This window comes from Pantherophis guttatus, chromosome 9 (assembly GCF_059756535.1).
Source record: "Pantherophis guttatus breed Tessera chromosome 9, ASM5975653v1, whole genome shotgun sequence".
In the NCBI taxonomy this organism is placed as follows: domain Eukaryota; kingdom Metazoa; phylum Chordata; class Lepidosauria; order Squamata; family Colubridae; genus Pantherophis; species Pantherophis guttatus.
In genome coordinates this window covers 25,901,128-25,920,901 of record NC_142071.1, presented here as the reverse complement: position 1 = coordinate 25,920,901, position 19,774 = coordinate 25,901,128, and the positions used below count along the sequence as shown (strand labels likewise).

The 19,774-nt window shown below is 43.0% G+C and overlaps 1 protein-coding gene across 5 annotated transcripts; it reads left to right on the top strand.

Moving 5' to 3' along the window:
- Nucleotides 1-75: 75 nt before the first annotated feature.
- On the top strand, nt 76-15,524 carry THYN1 (thymocyte nuclear protein 1). Of its 5 annotated transcripts, none has more exons than XR_015729394.1 (9): nt 76-187; nt 3,126-3,198; nt 6,147-6,346; nt 7,406-7,474; nt 9,833-9,925; nt 10,963-11,058; nt 13,595-13,745; nt 14,973-15,143; nt 15,308-15,524. XR_015729394.1 is itself a non-coding variant. In XM_087875838.1 (8 exons), the coding sequence occupies exons 2-8, from the start codon at nt 3,156-3,158 to the stop codon at nt 15,029-15,031; spliced, it is 711 nt and encodes a 236-aa protein (XP_087731964.1). In that variant the 5' UTR covers nt 76-187; nt 3,126-3,155; the 3' UTR covers nt 15,032-15,524. The 5 variants fall into 5 exon arrangements, 3 of the variants coding, with proteins under 3 accessions (XP_087731964.1, XP_087731966.1, XP_087731965.1); XR_015729395.1 differs by having other exon boundaries at nt 93-271; XM_087875838.1 differs by having other exon boundaries at nt 14,973-15,524.
- The last annotated feature ends 4,250 nt before the right edge of the window (nt 15,525-19,774 follow it).

The window sequence follows — 19,774 nt, the reverse complement described above, 5'->3', positions numbered from 1 at the left end:
TCGCGGCGAAGCGGCTTTGCTTTCTGGTATGGGCGTCTCCGGCTCGGGGCTTTCTGATTGGTGGAAGGGGAAGGGGCTGGTCTTAAAGGCACAGCGGCGTTTTTTTTTTTTTGCAAGGAAGTAGAGCCCGTCCGGACTCTCCAGCTGGGCTTGGAAGGAGAAGCGGCTGCTGGGGACGGAGAGCCGAGTAGGTCGAGGCGCGTTTTCCCCTTCTTCCAGGAGATTGTTTCTGCAGCATTCACTTACACGGGAAGCCTCTTCTCAACCGAAGGCATGCAGCTTTGCCCTCCCTCCCTCCCCTTCCTTCCTTCCTTCCTTCCCTCCCTCCAATCCATCCATCTAATCTATTATCTATCCATCCATCTAATCTATCATCTATCCATCTAATCACCCACCCACCCATCCATCCATCCATCTAGCTGATCTATCATCCATCCATCTATCTATCTATCCATCTACCTAATCTAACATCTATCTATCCATCGATCCATCTAATCTATCATCCATCCATCCATCCATCCATCCATCCATCCATCTAATCTATTATCTATCCATCCATCCATCCATCCATCTAATCTATCATCTATCCATCTAATCACCCACCCACCCACCCATCCATCCATCCATCCATCCATCTAGCTGATCTATCATCCATCCATCTATCTATCTATCCATCTACCTAATCTAACATCTATCTATCCATCGATCCATCTAATCTATCATCCATCCATCCATCCATCCATCCATCCATCCATCCATCCATCCATCCATCTAATCTATTATCTATCCATCCATCCATCCATCCATCCATCCATCTAATCTATCATCTATCCATCTAATCACCCACCCACCCACCCATCCATCCATCTAGCTGATCTATCATCCATCCATCTATCTAATCTATCATCCATCCATCCTTCTATCTATCTATCTATCTATCTATCTATCTATCTATCTATCTATCTATCTATCTATCTATCCATCTATCTATCTATCTAATCTACCATCCATCCATCTATCTAATCTATAATCCATCCATCTAATCTACCAACCATCCATCTATCTATCTATCTATCTATCTATCTATCTATCTATCTATCTATCTATCTATCTATTTTTCTAATCTTCCATCCATCCATCCATCCATCCATCCATCCATCTAATCTATCATCCATCCATCCATCCATCCATCTATCTATCTTTCTAATCATCCATCCATCCATCCATCCATCCATCCATCCATCCATCTATCTGTGAGAACAGTTAACCAGCGGAACGACTTGCCTCCAGAAGTTGTGGGTGTCCCATCACTGAAGGTTTTTTAAGAAGAGACTGGAGAGCCACTTATCTGAAATGGCATAGGACAATGATGGCGAACCTTTTCGACACCAAGTGCCCCAACTGGAACACGTGTGCATGTGCATACATGTGCGTGCGCTGGAGCGCCGGAAACCCAAAGACCAGCTGGCTGGCACACGCATGCCTGTTTTTAGTGGCCATTTTTCTGGCCATTTTCAGGCTGTTTTTCGGGCATTTTCAGTCTTTTTTTAGCCCAAAAAGGCCTGTTTTTTGCTGTTTTTAGGGCCGCTTTCAGGCCATTTTTGGCGGCCTTTTCAGGACATGTTCAGGACATTTTTGGGGCCATTATCAGGCTGTTTTTTTGGGCTTCTGGGCCATTTTCAGGCTGTTTTTTCAGGCCATTTCAGGCTGTTTTCTGGGCCATTTTCAGGCTGTTTTTCAGGCCATTTTCAAGCTATTTTCTGAGCCATTTTCAGGCTGTTTTTTGGGGGCTTCTGAGCCATTTTCAGGCCATTTTTCAGAAACTAGAAGAGTAGCTAGCGACGGCGCACATGCCCACAGAGAGGGCTCTGTGTGCCATTTCTGGCACGCATGCCATAGGTTCGCCATCATGGGATCTCCTGCTTGAGCAGGGGGTTGGACTAGAAGACCTTCAAGGTCCCTTCCAACTCTGTTGTCCTTCTTTCCTCCCTCCCTCCCTCCTTCCTTCCTTCCTTCCCTCCCTCCTTCCCTCATGCTCTATTCCTTCCTCCATCCATTCCTTCCTGTGAGAACAAGTGGAACAACTTGCCTTCAGAAGTTATGGGTGCCCCATCACTGGAGGTCTTTAAGAAGAAACTGGACAGCCATTTGTCCAGAATAATATAGGCCCGTGATGGCACGCGGAGCCATATCTGTGGGCACGCGAGCATTGCCCTAGCTCAGCTCCAGTGCGCATGCACGCACCGGCCAGCTAATTTTTGGGCCTTCCGGGCCCACCGGAAATCGGGAAACTGGCCGTTTCTGGCTTCTGGAGGGCCTCCAGGGGGGTGGGGAAGACCATTTTCGTCCTCCCCATGCTCCAAGAAAGCCCCTGGAGCCTAGGGAGGGCAAAAAACGGGCCTACTGGGCCCACCATGCCATCGCGTGCCAAAAGCGGGAGGAGCTTGGGGGGGGGTTATGCGTGCATGTATGAAGGAGTCGCGTGCACATGTGCGGGGGATGGGCCACATTAAATTATCCTTCCTTCCTTCCTTCCTTCCTTCCTTCCTTCCTTGGTAAACCGAGTTTTCAGCGCAGTCATCTTTATGCAATGTTAATAAAAAATTATGCATAATATTTGGAAAGTTTTAAAGTATTGAAGAGAACAAGGGAAAGGTGAAAATTCTATCAGCATCCATTGCCGCTTAGGATGTCAGCATTACAAGCATAAGAAACGTTTGACTTTTTGTCCAAAATAGAACATAAAAGAGAACCACTGCAATTCATTCGAAGTGTTGGCTATACAATTAAGACTTGACCTAATTGTTTAATATTAAGTTTCTCCATTGTGTTGTTACTTACTGTAACACCCACTATCTCCTGGACTCCGCATTTCTAAATCTGTGGGTCTCCTACATCCAGGCATGATCTGTCTCCGTAGCCATGAGGACTAGCAACATGAAAAGGAAATGAAACCTTTGAATTTTCACTAGAAATTAAACGGGCTGCTCGGGGACCCCCGCTGGGTGTTTATTTATTTATTTAAAACCTCTTTACATTCACCCATCTTCCACCAAACTGGGCAGCTGCCAATCAGAGAAGGTTTCCACTGATTCACGAGTGAAATCTTTTTTCTTTTTTTACAGGTGCCCAATCTACTCCTTGCCAGCGAAAGAATGCCTGCCCGTGGGAAGAAAAGAGGCCGGCCAGCTTCGACGGGTCAGTGGATATTTCCCCTTAATGCACATTTCTCTATGTTTCCTTTTTAAAGTATATGCTTCTTCTTCAGCCATGCCTGTTTTCCAATTTGCAGTAAGCTCTAACAGCTCAGCACTGTTTTTCTAATGTTTCCAGTCGCGTTTGCTCTTTGTTTTCCTATGCAGAAGAGGGATAGATGATCCTCCGTAGCTGCTGCTGTTGCTTCTTCTGTCTCCTCCTCCTCTTCTCTTCTTCTCCTCCTCTTCCTCTTCTTTCTCCTCCTCCTCCTCTCTTCTTCCTCCTCTTCCTCCTCCTCCTCCTTCTCTTCTTCTTCTCCTCTTCCTCTTTTTCCTCTTCTTTCTCCTCCTCTTCTTTTCTTCTCCTCCTCTTCCTCCTTTTCCTCCTCTTCTTTTCCTCCTCTTCCCTTCCACTTCCTCTTCTCCCTCTTCTTCTTTCTCCTCTTCCTCCTCTTCCCCCTCTTCTTCCTCTTCTCCTCCTCCTCCTCTTCTTCTTCTCCTCCTCCTCTTCCCTCTCCCCCTTCCCCTTCCTCCTCCTCTTCCTCCTAGCATATTCCCGCAGGTGCAGGGTCCGATTTTTGAATGATTGAATGCCACTTTGCACAATCAGCTGCGTATCCAGGGTGCAGGCCCACAGTTTGCATTTTTTTTTTTAATTTGATTTATATGCCGCCCTTCTCCGGAGACTCAGGGCGGCTTACAGTGCGTTAAGCAATAGCCTTCATTCTTTTGTATATTTATACAAAGTCAGCTTATTGCCCCCACAAAATGGGTCCTCATTTAACCTACCTTAGAAAGGATGGAAGGCTGAGTCAACCTTGAGCCTTGGAGAGATTCGAACCAGCAGTAATTGCAGGCATCTGGTCTTAATAACAGGGTGCATTAAACCACTGTACTATCAAGGCTCTTTGTTGATGGTATCTTACCAGCTCTGTTTTGGGCGCCCGCAAAGTCGCCAGCCATTGACTTCTAGTTGGTAGGCAGTCTTGGCCACGGTGGAAGGTGCTGCTCTCAGGACGTGTCCATCCCAGTGGAGCCGGCCTTCTCTCATCTTCTCTATAATTGGTGCCACCCCAAAATGTTCTCGAACGGTGTCATTTGTGATGTGGTCGAGAAGGGAGATGCCCGCTATCCAACGGAGCCTTTGCATTCCCATGGCATGGAGAAAGCTTTCGGTCCTGGTTGTTGCTGCCCAGCATTCAATGCCATACAATGCAACAGGGCAGATGGTTGTCTTGTAAAACTTAGATTTAAGATGGGTTGGCATTCGTCTGTCGCATAACACACCGGTGAGTTCCCACCAACACATCCAGTCTGCATTCACCCTGCATTCAGTGGTGAAATGTAAAATTTGTTACTACCAGTTCTGTGGGCGTGGCTTAGTGGTGGTGGGGTAATATGACTGATCGGCAGAGGCTTTCTTTTTTTTAAAAAAAAAGCCTCTGACGATCCCAGCTGACTTGCCTGATCGGCAGAGGCTTTTTTTCCTTTTAAAAACACTTTTTCTATAACCTCTTCGGCAGGTTGTAGAAAAAATGCTTTTAAAAGCCTCTGATGATCCCAGCTGAGCCGCGCGATCATCAGAGGCTTTTTTATATTTCCTTTTAAAAGCATTTTTTCGGCCGAAGAGGTTGTAGAAAAAATGCTTTTAAAAGCCTCTGATGATTGCGCGGCTCAGCTGGGATCATCAGAGGCTTTTTTATATTTCCTTTTAAAAGCATTTTTTCGGCTGAAGAGGTTGTAGAAAAAATGCTTTTAAAAGCCTCTGATGATTGCGCGGCTCAGCTGGGATCATCAGAGGCTTTTTTATATTTCCTTTTAAAAGCATTTTTTCGGCCGAAGAGGTTGTAGAAAAAATGCTTTTAAAAGCCTCTGATGATTGCGCGGCTCAGCTGGGATCATCAGAGGCTTTTTTATATTTCCTTTTAAAAGCATTTTTTTGGCCGAAGAGGTTGTAGAAAAAATGCTTTTAAAAGCCGCTGATGATCCCAGCTGAGCCGCGCGATCATCAGAGGCTTTTTTATATTTACTTTTAAAAGCATTTTTTCGGCCAAAGAGGTTGTAGAAAAAATGCTTTTAAAAATTAAAAAAAAGCCTCTGATGATTGCATGGCTCAGCTGGGCAATGGGGGAGGGCAGGGATTTTTGCTATCGGTTCTCCGAACCATCTGCTTCCATCGCTACTGGATCGGGCGATCCGGTCCGAACCGGGAGCATTTCACCCCTGCCATTGATCCTCCGTAGCTATCACCTGTATTTACAGCCGTGTTTCTGAATTGTGACAACTTTTAAAATCTGTGGACTTCAACTCCCAGAATTGGCTGGGGAATTCTGGGAGTTGAAGTCCACAGATCTTAAAAGTTGCTACCGTTGAGCAACGCTGATTTAAAGTCACTGCAAAATTCACAGGCACTCCGTGACAAAGCAGCCTAACCAATTATTAAGTGCATCTTGCAAATATCAAGTGAAAAACAGACATTTCAACGTGCCCCACCAGAACTTGACAAAACATGAGAGGTGTACTTCCCCCCAAAATAAAAATAAATCAAGAATATATATGGTAGTTTTTCAGAAAAAGCCCTTTTTTTTTACTTCTTTGTGATTGCTTCATTTAAGATCCATTTTCCATGACTTAATAAAATCTACTCAAAGGTGCTTTTTCAGGAGGCAACTGGACTTTCTTGGGGTTTTTTTTTTTTTTGAGGATGTTTTGATTCTCATCCAAGAAGCTTCTTCAGCTCTGCAAGGATAATGGGGAATGAGCACCCAGTCAGAGTTGAAGAAGCTTCTTGGATGAGAAGCGAAACGTCTTCAAAAGAAAAAATACAAGGAAGTCCAGTTGCCTCCTGAAAAAGCACCTTTGAGTAGATTTTATTAAGTCAAGGAAAATGGATGATGGAGAATCTCTACAGAATCCACTCAACATTCCGTATTCTGGTTTTGTCACCTTAAGGTACCAAACAGCCCAAGTTGCCTAAAACTGAGATCCAAAAGGAGAAGGAAGGATCCAAAGTACCCAGTTCTGGGATGAGAAAAACTGGGACAAGCTTGAAAGAAGATGCTGGAATTGAGGAGAAAAGCAAAACAGTTTATACTCACTGGCTTATGAAGTCCGAACCGGAGAGCAGGTTTCAAAAAGGAGTCGATATGAAGGTGAGCAGGTTATTTTACCTTTTAATTCATGAGTTGGTAGAGACAGTGTCTTGAAACCAGTGATGAAATCCAATTTTTTTTTACTACCGGTTCTGTGGGCGTGGCCTGGTGGGTGTGGCGTGGCTTGGTGGGCATGGCAGGGGAAGGATACTGCAAAATCTCCATTCCCTCCCCACTCCAGGGGAAGGATACTGCAAAATCCCCATTCCCTCCCCGCTACAGGGGAAGGATACTGCAAAATCCCCATTCCCTCCACACTACAGGGGAAAGATACTGCAAAATCCCCTTCCCCTCCCCACTACAGGAGAAGGATACTGCAAAATCCCCATTCCCTCCCCACTCCTGGGGCGGAAGGATATTGCAAAATCCCCATTCCCACCCCACTTTGGGGCCAGCCAGAGGTGGTATTTGCCAGTTCTCCGAACTGCTCAAAGTTTCCGCTACTGGTTCTCTAGAATCTGCTGGATTTCACCCCTGCTTGAAACAGCAAAAGGCAAACCTAACTACAGGTAGTCGTTGACTTCCGACCACAATTGAGCCCAAAACGTCTGTTGCTAAGCAAGAGTTTCACGGGAGTTTTTGCCCCCATTTTACGACGTTTCTTGTCATGGTTGTTAAGTGAATTCAGTGCTCTTGTTAAATTAGTAACGCAATTGTCAAGGGAATCTGACTTAAGGTAAGTCAAGGACTACCTGTATCTAACGTCTAGACAGGCTCTAGAAATGTAAAAAGTGAAAATCGGTTTACTGGAGATCAGTGGTTCTTAAGCCCCATCAATTGCGTTAGCAAAGTATCTGAATCCCACCTAAACAGAAAGAAAAACAGTCCCTTAAATCAGCAGAATGCATTATTATTTACAACTGATTTATGTTCCACGGACAGATTGTCGTCTGAGGCATTTCTGGATACCTCGCTTATTCATTTATATTTGACTGTTTATTCTCCCTTGTCTTCTTTTTAAAGTTTGATATAGCGTGTTCAATTTAAAATGTTTAAATATTTTATGGAAGGAAACAGCAGCGCTTTGAGTAATGCGATGTTTGCCGTTTCATTCACCAGTTTGGCATTGAAGACTTGAAAGCTCAGCCTAACCAAACAGCTTGTTGGGACGGAGTCAGGAATTATCAGGTAAAAAGGTTGTCGAATATATATGTGACAATTTTTGTTCAAGTTATAAACTGGGAAACCAGTTGTTGTTAGTTGCGAAGTCGTGTCCGACCCATCGCGACCCCATGGACAATGTTCCTCCAGGCCTTCCTGTCCTCTACCATCCTCTGGAGTCCATTTAAGCTTACGTCGACTGCTTCAGTGACTCCATCCAGCCACCTCGTTCTCTGTCGTCCCCTTCTTCTTTTGCCCTCAATCATTCCCAGCATCTTCTCCAATGAGTCCTTCCTTCTCATTAGGTGGCCAAAGCATTTGAGTTTCCTCTTCAGGATCTGGCCTTCTAAAGAGCAGTCAGGGTTGATCTCCTCTAGGACTGACCGGTTGGATCGCCTTGCAGTCCAAGGGACTCGCAGGAGTCTTCTCCAGCACCAGAGTTCAAAGGCCTCCATTCTTTGGCACTCAGCCTTCCTTATGGTCCAACTTTCACAGCCATCCATTGCAACTGGGAAACCAGAGATAAGGTTTAATATCTTTGAGAAGCTCCCGTTCATTTCTGTTTTCTTTTCCCCTGGAAAAAATATGGTGAGTCCTCAATTTACAGTCATTTTTTAAAATGACCATTAGAAGTTACAACAGCAGTGAAAAAAATCACTTACAACCAGTCTTTAGAACACTTGCAACATCCCCATCAAGGTAACAGGAACAAAATTTGGATGCTTGGCCAAGTGTGATTGCAATTTGTGACTGTCCCAGCCGGCTTCTGATAAGCAAAGCCATTGGGGAAAGCCAGATTCACTTAACAGCAATTTATCCACTTAGCGACCACAGCAAAAAAGGTCATAACATTGGGCATGGCTCACTTAACAACTGCCTTTCTTAGCAATAGATGTTCAACTCCCAACTGTGCTCATAAATTGAGGATTACCTATAAGTAAAATATATTGAATGGGATACGTTTGAAATTGACTAGTTTTTAGATCATTTGCTTTGGGATCAAAATCCGTTAAAAGGGAGCAGTTAAGGTAGTGGTGGGATTCAAATAATTTAACAACCGGTTCTGTGCCCTACCTTAATGACCAGCTGGGTAGGCGTGTTTCGGTGGTCATGTGACCGTGTGGGCGTGGCCAACTCAACGTCACTCACGTCAATGGGCGTTTCGCCTTAGCTGTTACAATGTAATAAGGGTTAACCAGAGGCAATTTCTGTAAGCAGGGCAATAAAGATCAGGCTAGAAACACCGCCAGAATGTTTCCTTCCTGCCTTCCTTACAGGATTAGCCCTGTAAAGTGGGAAAAAACCAAAATAAGATTTCTTCCAACAACCGGTTCTCCCGAATAGGTGCAAATTGGCTGAATCCCACCGCTGAGTTAAGGTCTGCTTTTAATACTCCATGAATTTCCACTTCTTGCAGTTTACTTCTGAGTAAGCCACAGTTAGTTAAGTTTGGGTCAAGGTAAAGCCAAGCCAATGTACAATGATGTCAAACCAGCTATTTCTTGCTCATTGTGCAAACTGTGGTTACCCCAAAACATGGCTTAGTGGGACGTGGGACCTAGTGAGAACCTGGTTCACTAAGACAAAGTTCATTATGGTTACTCATTATAATTGCATCTTTTGCTAATACTGTATTTTTACTTGGCGGCAGCCAAAAAAGCCAATGGAATCCTAAATTGCATTAACAGAGGGATGCAATCAAGATCGAGGGAGGTACTAATACCACTCTATAAAGCCCTAATAAGACCACACCTAGAATATTGCATCCAGTTTTGGTCACCACACTATAAAAAAGATGTTGAGATTCCAGAAAGAGTGCAGAGAAGAACAACCAAGATGATTAGGGGACTGGAGGCTAAAACATATGATGAACGGTTGCAGGAAGTGGGCATGGCTAGTCTAGGGAAGAGAAGGACCAGGGGAGACAGGATAGTAGTCTTCCGATATTTGAGGGGCTGCCACAGAGAGGAGGGGGTTAAGCTGTTTTCCAAAGCACCTGAAGGCCAGACAAGGAATAATGGATGGAAACTGAACAAGGAGAAATTCAACCTGGAATAAGGAGAAATGTTCTGACAGAGCAATCAACCAACAGAACAGAAGTTGCCTTCGGAAGTTGTGGGAGCTTCATCACTGGAGGCTTTCAAGAATAGACTGGACTGCCATCTGTTAGAAATGGTGTAGGGTCTCCTGCTTGGGTGGGGGGTTGGACTAGATGACCTACAAGGTCCCTTCCAACTCCGTTAATCTGAATTTTGTTTTTGTTTTTTTTTTAACTTCTAAAACTGGAGCAATATAGATTGCCGTGGGGCTTATATAAAAGCGAGCGAGCTTCGGCTTGTTTCCTGGACACACAAAAGCCGGAAATTCACTCTTCTCCTTTGGCAGGCACGGAATTTCCTGCGGGATATGAAAGTTGGAGAAGACGCATTTTTCTACCACAGTAATTGCAAGGAACCTGGGATTGCAGGTATCATCAAGGTGAGTGCAGAGTTTGAAACGAGCCCATAATTCTGGAAAAGCACCACAACACCAACAGGCTGAGTATTGGCTTCACGTGCGAAAGGCAAGATTGAATGTTGGTATTTATGATGAAGGTCCAAGCACTTGCCACACTGTTCACGCATTGATATATATAAGGTAAAGGTTCCCCTCAAATATATGTGCTGGTCATTCCTGACTCTAGGGGGCGGTGCTCATCTCCGTTTCAAAGCCGAAGAGCCAGCGCTGTCCAAAGACGTCTCCGTGGTCATGTGGCCGGCATGACTCAACGCCGAAGGTGCACAGAACGCTGTTACCTTCCCACCAAAGGTGGTCCCAATTTTTCTACTTGCATTTTTTACGTGCTTTCGAACTGCTCGGTTGGCAGGAGCTGGGACAAGTCACGGTAGCTCACCCCATTATGCGGCGCTAGGGATTCGAACCGCTGAACTGCCGACCCTTCGATTGACAAGCTCAGCATCTTAGCCACTGAGCCACCGCGTCCCTTTTGATATCTATACTTCTCAAAAAAAAACAATATTTAATTATTTTAAATTGTTTTTAAATTTTGTATGTATTGTTTTTATTCTGGCTGTTCACCGCCCTGAGTCCTATTCTGGAGAAGGGCGGTATAGAAATTTAAATAATAAATAAATAAATAAATAAAATAAAAGGAACACAAAACAGAAGACATCCGAGATCCGAATGAATGAAATAGCCTTATGAAATACTTTGTTCTTTACATACAGTAGTTTATACACTGCTCAAACAACTAAAGGGAACACAAAACTACTGTATGTAACGAACAATAAGGCTGTTTCATTCATTCAGATCTCGGGTGTCTTCTGCTTGTGTTCCCTTTATTTTTTTGAGCAGTGTATATAAAATAAACTTGAAAAGAAAAAAAATATTAATTCAGTGCGTGAACAGAGTATAATAAAAAGCTAATTTTTACTGGAAAAAAAAATGGATGTTTTTTGCTTTGTGGCTGTGTGACTGCAGCCACTGATATCCCCTCTCCCCTTTTTCCTTCCCAGATTGTTAAAGAGGCTTACCCCGATCACACCCAGTTTGAAAAAAGTAATCCGCATTACGATGCTTCCAGCACAAAAGAAGAGCCCAAATGGTCCATGGTAAGGTGGATTTCATCTGAGCCTTGTGGTTTGCCAAGGTCCTTCTCTAATTCTCTTCTACCTCATCTTCCCCAAACTCTTGTGTTCTGCCCCAGCTACGGACCCCAAAGAACGCAGCACACACAAACTCTATACAAAGCTTATTTTACTCAAATAACTTAAGTCTTTATCATTCAAAGGCTGTTAATGAACTGTCTTAACAGCCTGCCAGAATTCTAAGATAAGGTAATCACAGACTTACTAGAGTTGGCAGAAAGCCCAGAAGCAATTTTGCAGACACGAATGAGAGTGAACTGAAGTTGTTCCCTACAGCTTGCTGCAATCGCCGTTCCTCCTTAAATAGGCTAAGGGAGTGGCCAATTAGCCCCAAGCCTTACTCTCGAGGAGACCTCCTCCTGAGGAGCCACTCCTGCCTTTTGGCAGCTCTGCGCGCCCATGCATTGAGAAGAGGCTCCTCCTCTTCGTCCTCTTCACTTAAAGGAGCTTCTGGAGGTTCTGAAGGCCCTGGCTGAATCCCTGCCTCTGGCACCACATCTTCTCCAGCCTCCTCACTGTCCGATTCAAGCACCAGCTGCACAGGCTGCTGACGCAGCACCACACCAGCCTCCTCGCTGTCGGAATCAGCTACAATCCGCACAGGCCGCTGATGGGTCACAACACTTTGTGCCCAGTAATTTCCTATTCCCAGTGACATGAAAAATAGTATGGATCCTTTTACGGGTAGCCCTCGACTTACGACATCAATGGAGTCCAAAATTTCTGTTGTTCAGTGAGATATTTGTTAAGTGAGTTTTGCCCCATTTTACGACCTTGCTTGCCACGGTGGTTAAGTGAATCTGTCTTCCCCATTGACATTGCTTGTCAGAAGGTCGCAGAAGGGGATCATATGACCTCGGGACACTGCATAAGTACATGCCAGTTACCAAGCATTTGAATTTGGATCACATGATCATGGGGCTACTGCAAAGGTCGTAAGTGTGAAAAATGTCCTAAGTTACATTTTTCAGTGCCTTTGTAACTTTGAATGGTCACTAAATGAACTGTTGTAAATTGAGGGCTACCTGTATTTAATTTATATCCCAGTTTCAACCAGTTTTTCAGAATTCTTTAGTGCCATCACACAGTTTATATGGTGGTTTCTTGTCTTTGTGTACATTGATTGCTTGTTTAGTATCCATGACGATCACTAAGTGTTGTTATCTAATGTTTTATGGTGAATGTATTTTTACAAGGACTATGATAATGATCTATCACTGTGTTGTATGTACACTGAGAGCTTATGCACCGGAGACTAATTCCTTGTGTGTTTAATCAACCTTAGCCAATAAAGAATTCTATTTCTATTTCTAAATTCTAATTCTATTTCTTCTACTTCTATTTCTTCTATTTCTGTTTCTAAATTCTAATTCTATTTCTTCTATTTCTATTTCTAATTCTTTTATTTCTATTTCTTCTATTTCTGTTTCTTCTATTTCTGTTTCTAAATTCTAATTCTATTTCTTCTATTTCTATTTCTAATTCTTCTATTTCTGTTTCTAAATTCTAATTCTATTTCTTCTATTTCTATTTCTAAATTCTAATTCTTCTATTTCTAATTCTTCTATTTCTATTTCTAAATTCTATTTGTATTTCTTCTATTTGTATTTCTTCTATTTCTATTTCTAAATTCTATTTCTAATTCTTCTATTTCTATTTCTAATTCTTCTATTTCTATTTCTTCTACTTCTGTTTCTTCTATTTCTGTTTCTAAATTCCAATTCTATTTCTATTTCTTCTATTTCTGTTTCTAAATTCTAATTCTATTTCTATTTCTAATTCTTCTATTTCTTTCTTCTACTTCTGTTTCTTCTATTTCTAATTCTATTTCTATTTCTTCTATTTCTGTTTCTAAATTCTAATTCTATTTCTTCTATTTCTAAATTCTAATTCTTCTATTTCTATTTCTAATTCTTCTATTTTTATTTCTAAATTCTATTTGTATTTCTTCTATTTCTTCTATTTCTATATTCTAATTCTAATTCTTCTATTTCCATTTCTTCTATTTCTAATTCTTCTATTTCTATTTCTTTTAATTTTATTTCTAATTCTATTAATTCTAATTCTTCTATTTCTATTTCAATTCATATTTCTATTAATTCTATTTCTAATTCTATTAATTCTAATTCTATTAACTGTAATTCTAATTCTATTAATTCTAATTCAGCAGAGAATGATTTTCTTACAGCTTTCCTAGTACAAATTGGCTGGAACCAGGGAAATTTATAGTTCATTATTTACAGCAGGTTTCCCCCCCCCTCCCCAACGTTTTAGGTATGTGGACTTCAACTCCCAGAATTGCTGGCTGGGGAATTCTGGGAGTTGAAGTCTACACATCTTAAAAGTGGCCAACATTGGAAAACTCTTCTTTACAAAATTGTCTCCCGAATCTTTTTTTTTTTCAATTAAGGAATCAACATCTACTGGGGGGAGTCACGTCTAGTGAGTAATGGGGCCACTTCCTGAATCCCACCGATGTCCTTCCTTTTTGCTTTTGTAGGTCGATGTCCAGTTTGTGCGAATGACCCAGAGATTCATCCCATTAGCTGAGCTCAAGGCCCATCGTCAAGCCCACCAGAAGTCAGGAGGCCCTCTGAAAGAGATGGCTCTCTTCACAAGACCGAGGTTGTCCATCCAACCCGTCACAGATGGTAAGGCCTTGAGAGAATCAGAAGCTTTTTTGCGCCTCCTGATTAGCTCTGGTTTGTAACATACAGATAGTCCTCGAGTTATGACCATTTGTTCAACGACTGTTCAAAGTTACAATGGCACTGAATCAGGGGCGAAATGCTACCGGTTCGCACCGGTTCAGCAAACCGGTATCGGTGGCGGTGCATGGTTCAGACCCACCAGTGTGATCTCTTTCCCCAACCTGTCTGCACCTGCATATATACACACACACACACACAGAGAGAGGGGGGGGAGTGTCTTACCCAGTGGTGGGATTCAGAGGTGGGTTTCAGCAGGATCTGACCAGTTCTGGAGAACCGGTAGTGGAAATTTTGAGTAGTTCGGAGAACCGGTAGTAAAAATTCTGACTGGCCCCGCCCCCATCTATTCTCTGCCTTCCGTGTCCCAGCTGATCGGGAGGAAATGGGGATTTTACAGTATCCTTCCCCTGCCACGCCCACAAAGCCATGCCACGCCCAGCAAGCCACACCCACAGAACCGGTAGTAAAAAAATTTGAAACCCACCACTGCTAGGGTTCAAATGATGTCATAACCAGTTCTCTGCCGTAATGACCGGCTGGGTGGGCGTGGCCATGGTGGGCGTGGCCAGTGGGTGTGACAGGCAGCACTCGGCCTCCTGGACCTCCCTAGGAGCAAAAACAGGCTGCAGGGGGGGAATGTGCCTCCCGCCCCCCGTGCCCCGTTTTGGGCCTAGGAGGCCTCCCTGCATTTAACCTGGGAGCCAAAGTAGGGCGCCTGGGGACTCCTGGAAGGAGCGGGGAGGGGCCATCCAGCAATTTAACTACTGGTTCACCTGAATCGGCCCAAACTGGCTGAATCCTATCACTGGTCTTACCCCAGCCTCTGAGCTTGTACCACACTGCAACAGCAGTCTCAACTCATGTGCGGCCTTGGTCAGTCCTCTCATTCCCCATCCTTTTGGACTTCTTACCCAGGACTCTCTCCGCTTCCCACTTAACAACCCACGTGTCTTGGGTTTACGTCGACAGTCAGAACCGATTGCTGTCACTAAGCGATGAGGTGACGTGACGTTGTGGTTTATAACCGTTGCCTTGCTCAGCGACAGCAGTCTCGATCTCAATTGTCATCATAAGCCGAGGACTATCTGTTACGTCAAGCCAGGGGTTAAGAAAAGGTAAGTAGAGCAGGGCACCTTGATTGACTGACTTTTTTCTTTTTTTCTCAAGAGGAATTTCAATTCATTTTGAGCCTTGAAAAAGGGACGAGGAAGACTCCCGAGAACTGATTTTAAAGCCGCTTCCTTTCAAAACCACCCGGAGAGCAAAGCGCACGAGAGTTTACTGTTCAATTTGTTTTAGTTGCTTTTTTGATTGCAGTGCAACCTTTCCTAAATAAATGTGAGTTTTTTAGTGATTTTTTAAAAAACATTTCGAGGGAGGGAAAACTATGTTCTTCAAGGCCTCGAATTAGCTTGCACTTAAAAGAGATCGATTTAATAATTAGCTCGTTTGTATTTGCTAAAGTCAAAAGGTCGTAATTATCTGTCTTCTCACTACCGCAGGTTTTCCAATGAAGCTTCATGAGGTTATGTACAAAAAAATTCCCAAAAGCACATAAAAATAGAAAAAGTGCCAATATTGCACAACGCCTGTACACAAATGTGCGAAAATACAAACCAATTCTAAGGCAGAATAAAGCCATTATAAAATGATGTAGAAACAGGAATACAAGTCTGGAAAACCAAAGAACCAACGGAGAATAAATTTGTGGATCTTGTGTGATTCTACTTGCATATTGTCTTTAAATTGGCAAAGCTTTCTATTGCTTTAACAAGGCAAGACAGCTGTCAATTCTCATGGTAAGCGCTGAGAAAATCTGAGAATCGCCTGAGCATACAGTAGCGGCCAAAATTGTGGAAACCTTTTGGGAAAAGTGTATTTTTGAGGTTTGATGGCTAATAGAAGAGCCTGTAGTACAGTGGACTAAAGCACTGTTATTAACAGATTAACATCTGCTGCTTGCAATTACTGCAAGTTCAAATCTCACCGGGCTCAAGGTTGACTCAGCCTTCCATCCTTTCAAAGGTAGGTGAAATGAGGACCCAGATTGTGGGAGTTATAAGCTGACTTTGTATAAATATACAAAAGTATGAATTGCTTAATGCATTGTAAGCCGCCCTGAGTCTCCGGAGAAGGGCGGCATATAAATTAAAGCAATTTTTAATTTTTTTTTTAATAACACCATTTATTTATTTTTTGGGGGAGTTTCAAGATAATCCTATTCCACTGCTGGAATGGGCTGGGAATAGCCCAGACCTTCATCTAATTGAAAAATCTATAGAGCCGACTAAAGAAACTTGCTAGTCAGAAGCAACCCAGCAATAAAACTCAGTTAATAGAAGCAATCCTTCAATCTTGGTTTCACATGATAACAGCTGCAGAACTCAAAGACTTGGTTCACTCCCTGGGAAGACGTTGTAAGGCCATCATTAATGCTAAAGTTTACCCAACTAAGTATTCACTGATAGGGTGATCATTTTTGTATCTCGTTTTTTCTACGTGTTTCACTCTTCTTCTTTATACTGTAACGGCTATTCTAATAGCAAATCCTTCATAAAAGTTATTGCATTACATTCTTGATTAAATTATCTTTCCATTGATATATAATTTTATAGTACTACTCTCCCATAAAGTGGTGTTATTAGCTAGTTTTAGAAAATATAATTTTCCCAAAAGGTTTCCACAATTTTGGCCATTACCGTAAGCAGAATGCCTCTCCTGCCAATAACATTTTGCACTCAAGAGGTCAGTTCGGGCCAGTGGTAAAAGGCACTAGGCTTAGAAACTAGGAGACAGTGAGTTCTAGTCCTGCCTTAGGCATGAAAGCCTGCTGGGTGACTTTGAGCCAAACCCTAGGAGATGGTGAGTTATAGTCCCACCTCTGGTATGAATGTTGCCTGGGTGAGTTTGGCCTAGTCCCTCTCCGCCAGGGGTGAAATCCAGCAGGTTCTGGAGAACTGGTAGCGGAAATTTTGAGTAGTTCAGAGAACCGGCAAATACCACCTCTGGCTGGCCCCAGTGGGGTGGGAATGGGGAATTTGCAGTATCCTTCCCCAGGAGTGGGGTGGGAATGAGATTTTGCAGTATCCTTCCCCTGCCACACCCACCAAGCCATACCACGCCCAACAAGCCACGCCCACAGAACCGGTAGTAAAAGAATTTGGATTTCACCACACTGCTCTCAGCCTATCTCACAGCGTTGTTGTTGTTTTGTTGTTGTGGGGTAAATAGGAGGAAGGGATGTTGGAACTGCTCGCTGCCTTATTTTTTAAAAATAAATCAAGGCAGGATAACCAACCAATAAATTGATTCAAGGCAGAGATGGCTTGAGTTTCTCTCCACGGGCACGTTTGAAAGACAGCTCAAGGATCCAGATTATGGGGGCAATAAGCTGACTTTGTATAAATATACAAAAGTATGAAGGCTATTGCTTAACGCATTGTAAGCCGCCCTGAGTCTCCGGAGAAGGGCGGCATATAAATCAAATTTAAAAAAAAATTGGAAAAATTGGGGAAAAAAAATTGGGAAAAAGTCACACCAGCCCCTAACTTTTCAAAGGTGTGAGAACTGTCCTTTTTTTTTTAAATTGGAGTCAAAAGAAAACTTCCCATTCTTTTAAAAATACAAACATTTAAAAGACAATGGGTTAAGAAACAGGTAAACAATGGAGAGGCTTAAAATTTACATGTCGCACAGCTTACCTATAGAATCCCCTTTTGGACCTCACCTCCCCAAATGCGTTTTTTTTCCTGATTGTCACGGAATCCCATCATTTCTTATCTACAACTTTTTATTTCCCTACTGTCCCAAACCGGAGGCAAACGAGAGGACTTTTCCTAAGCTGGAACTGATGTGACATAAATACGGGTAGCCCTTGACTTAACAACTATTTGTTTAGTCACTGTTCGAAGTTACAAGGGCATGAAAAAGTGACTTACCGCGTTTCCCAAAAATACAACCTACCCCGAAAGCAAGCCCTAGCTTTATTTTTACCCGTCTGCCCAATGTAAGCCCTACCCACAAAATAAGCCCGTTAAGACCCTGCCCACTCCAGGGTGCACGAGGTGGGGCAAGGCGCATGGGTAAAAATCAAGTTGGGGTGGGGATGGGGGGGTGGGGCTGCCCTACTTACCAGGCCTCGCACACCCCGACACCTTCCTTGCTGTTGTGGTCCGCCAGCAGCCTGCAGAGCTGGCAGCAGTCGGACAGTGAGGAGGCTGGGGAGGAACATGGACCAGTCCTGGAGTCTGGGGAAGGCTCGGAGGGCTCTGCGTCGGAGGCAGAGATGGGGCCAGGGCCATCTGGGAGTTATGTGCTGCCTCCAGAGTCGGACATTAGAGAGGCAGATGCTAAAAACCTGGATTTCTCGCTCGGTCCTGGTTTCTTTCTGTACAATAATGGAATATGTCTACACCTCCATTTCTCGGTCTCAGAAGACCAATCTAGCAGCTGAATTTCACAATCAAAAGCTTTCCAGCTTTCTCTCCTACGGCTGGAGAAGTAAAAGGAAGAGCAGGTTTAATTCTTTCAGCAGCTTCAAAATAATGTTTATCTCAAGAGCCAGACTTGTCACAGAGAATACAAGTACAAGGTACGAACGGTTCTCGCAAAAGTCCCGTATAGATTTATCGCGCCCTACTTCAAAGTTGTCATCAGCCATTTTGGGAAACTTTTTTTTTTTTTAAAAAAAAATTACATTTACAAGTAAATGTCTCTGCAGTCCTAATAGATTTGAGCTGAGAGCAAACTGCATTATTAATTTAAGGTGTCCGCATCCTTTTTGACAAACGGCGATTTTTCTTTTGAACCCACAAAGAACACATTGATAAGGACTCCAAGTGGCAAAGTTCTCTGAGAAAATGATGGGATGGTTTTGTCGTCATCCTGGCTTGGCAACGATGCTGTAACTGAAGAAGGAACTCAGAAAGAACAGGAAAAGTTTCAAGAAGTCCACGAAGTTCTCCAGAACAGTAGTGGTACCACTCACAAAACTTTCCATCTTCATCCTCTTTCTTGACGAAATATTAGAAAGTATCCTCAGAGGAGGCTTGTATACAGGTAGCCCTCGACTTACAACAGTCTGTTTAGTGACCGTTCGAAGTTAACAATGAAAAAAAAGTGACTTACTTTTCACACCACCATTGTAGCAGCATCCTCATGGTCTCACGAGCTAAAATCCAGACACTTGCCAACTCATAACTTACGACGGTTGCAGTGTGGATCACCTTTTGTGACTTTCTAACCAGATAAGTCAACGGGGAAGCCAGATTCACTTAACAACCCTGTTATTGGATGTTTTAAATTTTGGGGGTTTTAAATTAAGCCAAATTTATTTAATATTTTTAAATTATTTTAAATTGATGTTGATTCTGTTTTTAAATAGGCTGTACACCGCCCTGAGTCCTTCGGGAGAAGGGCGGTATAGAAATAAAATTATTATTATTATTATTAACTTAAAACAATGGCAGTGTTTCATTTAACAATGGTGGCAAGTTAGGACGTGAAACGGGGCAAAATCCATTGAACTGTCTCGCTTAGCCACAGAAAATTTTGGGCTCCACTGTGGTTGTTAAGTGGAGGCCAGAACAAAGACTGGTGGGACCAAGAATAAAAATATATACACGTTTTTTTAAATAGAATAAAATTAAGTTATATACAGTTAGTAATTTCCTTCTTCAAATCATTGATCATCATCTCTCTTCTTCCCATCTCAACCGAGTGACAACTTTTGAAAGCATTCTGGACACCCCAAAGTTTCAAGAAGTCCATACGACCATTTGGCCTCTAATGCGGACTACTGCACTAAACCATGGTTTATTTTAATTAAGGTCCATCTGCTTTAACCTTGCTTAGTATCGTCTATTAGCCATGGTCAATATAATTAGGCTGTAACGGTTCAATTTACACCTAATGCTAAATCCATAACTAAGATTTACAAGGCACCTGGGCCAGTTTCGCACAGTGCTCTA

Excerpts from the sequence above, each read along its gene's own strand:
- THYN1 (XM_087875838.1), top strand. The coding sequence starts at position 3,156 with ATGCCTGCCCGTGGGAAGAAAAGAGGCCGGCCAGCTTCGACGG. Across the intron at positions 7,475-9,832 it reads ACGGAGTCAGGAATTATCAG|GCACGGAATTTCCTGCGGGA; the intron begins GTAAAAAGGTTG and ends CTCCTTTGGCAG. Across the intron at positions 11,059-13,594 it reads AAGAGCCCAAATGGTCCATG|GTCGATGTCCAGTTTGTGCG; the intron begins GTAAGGTGGATT and ends TTGCTTTTGTAG.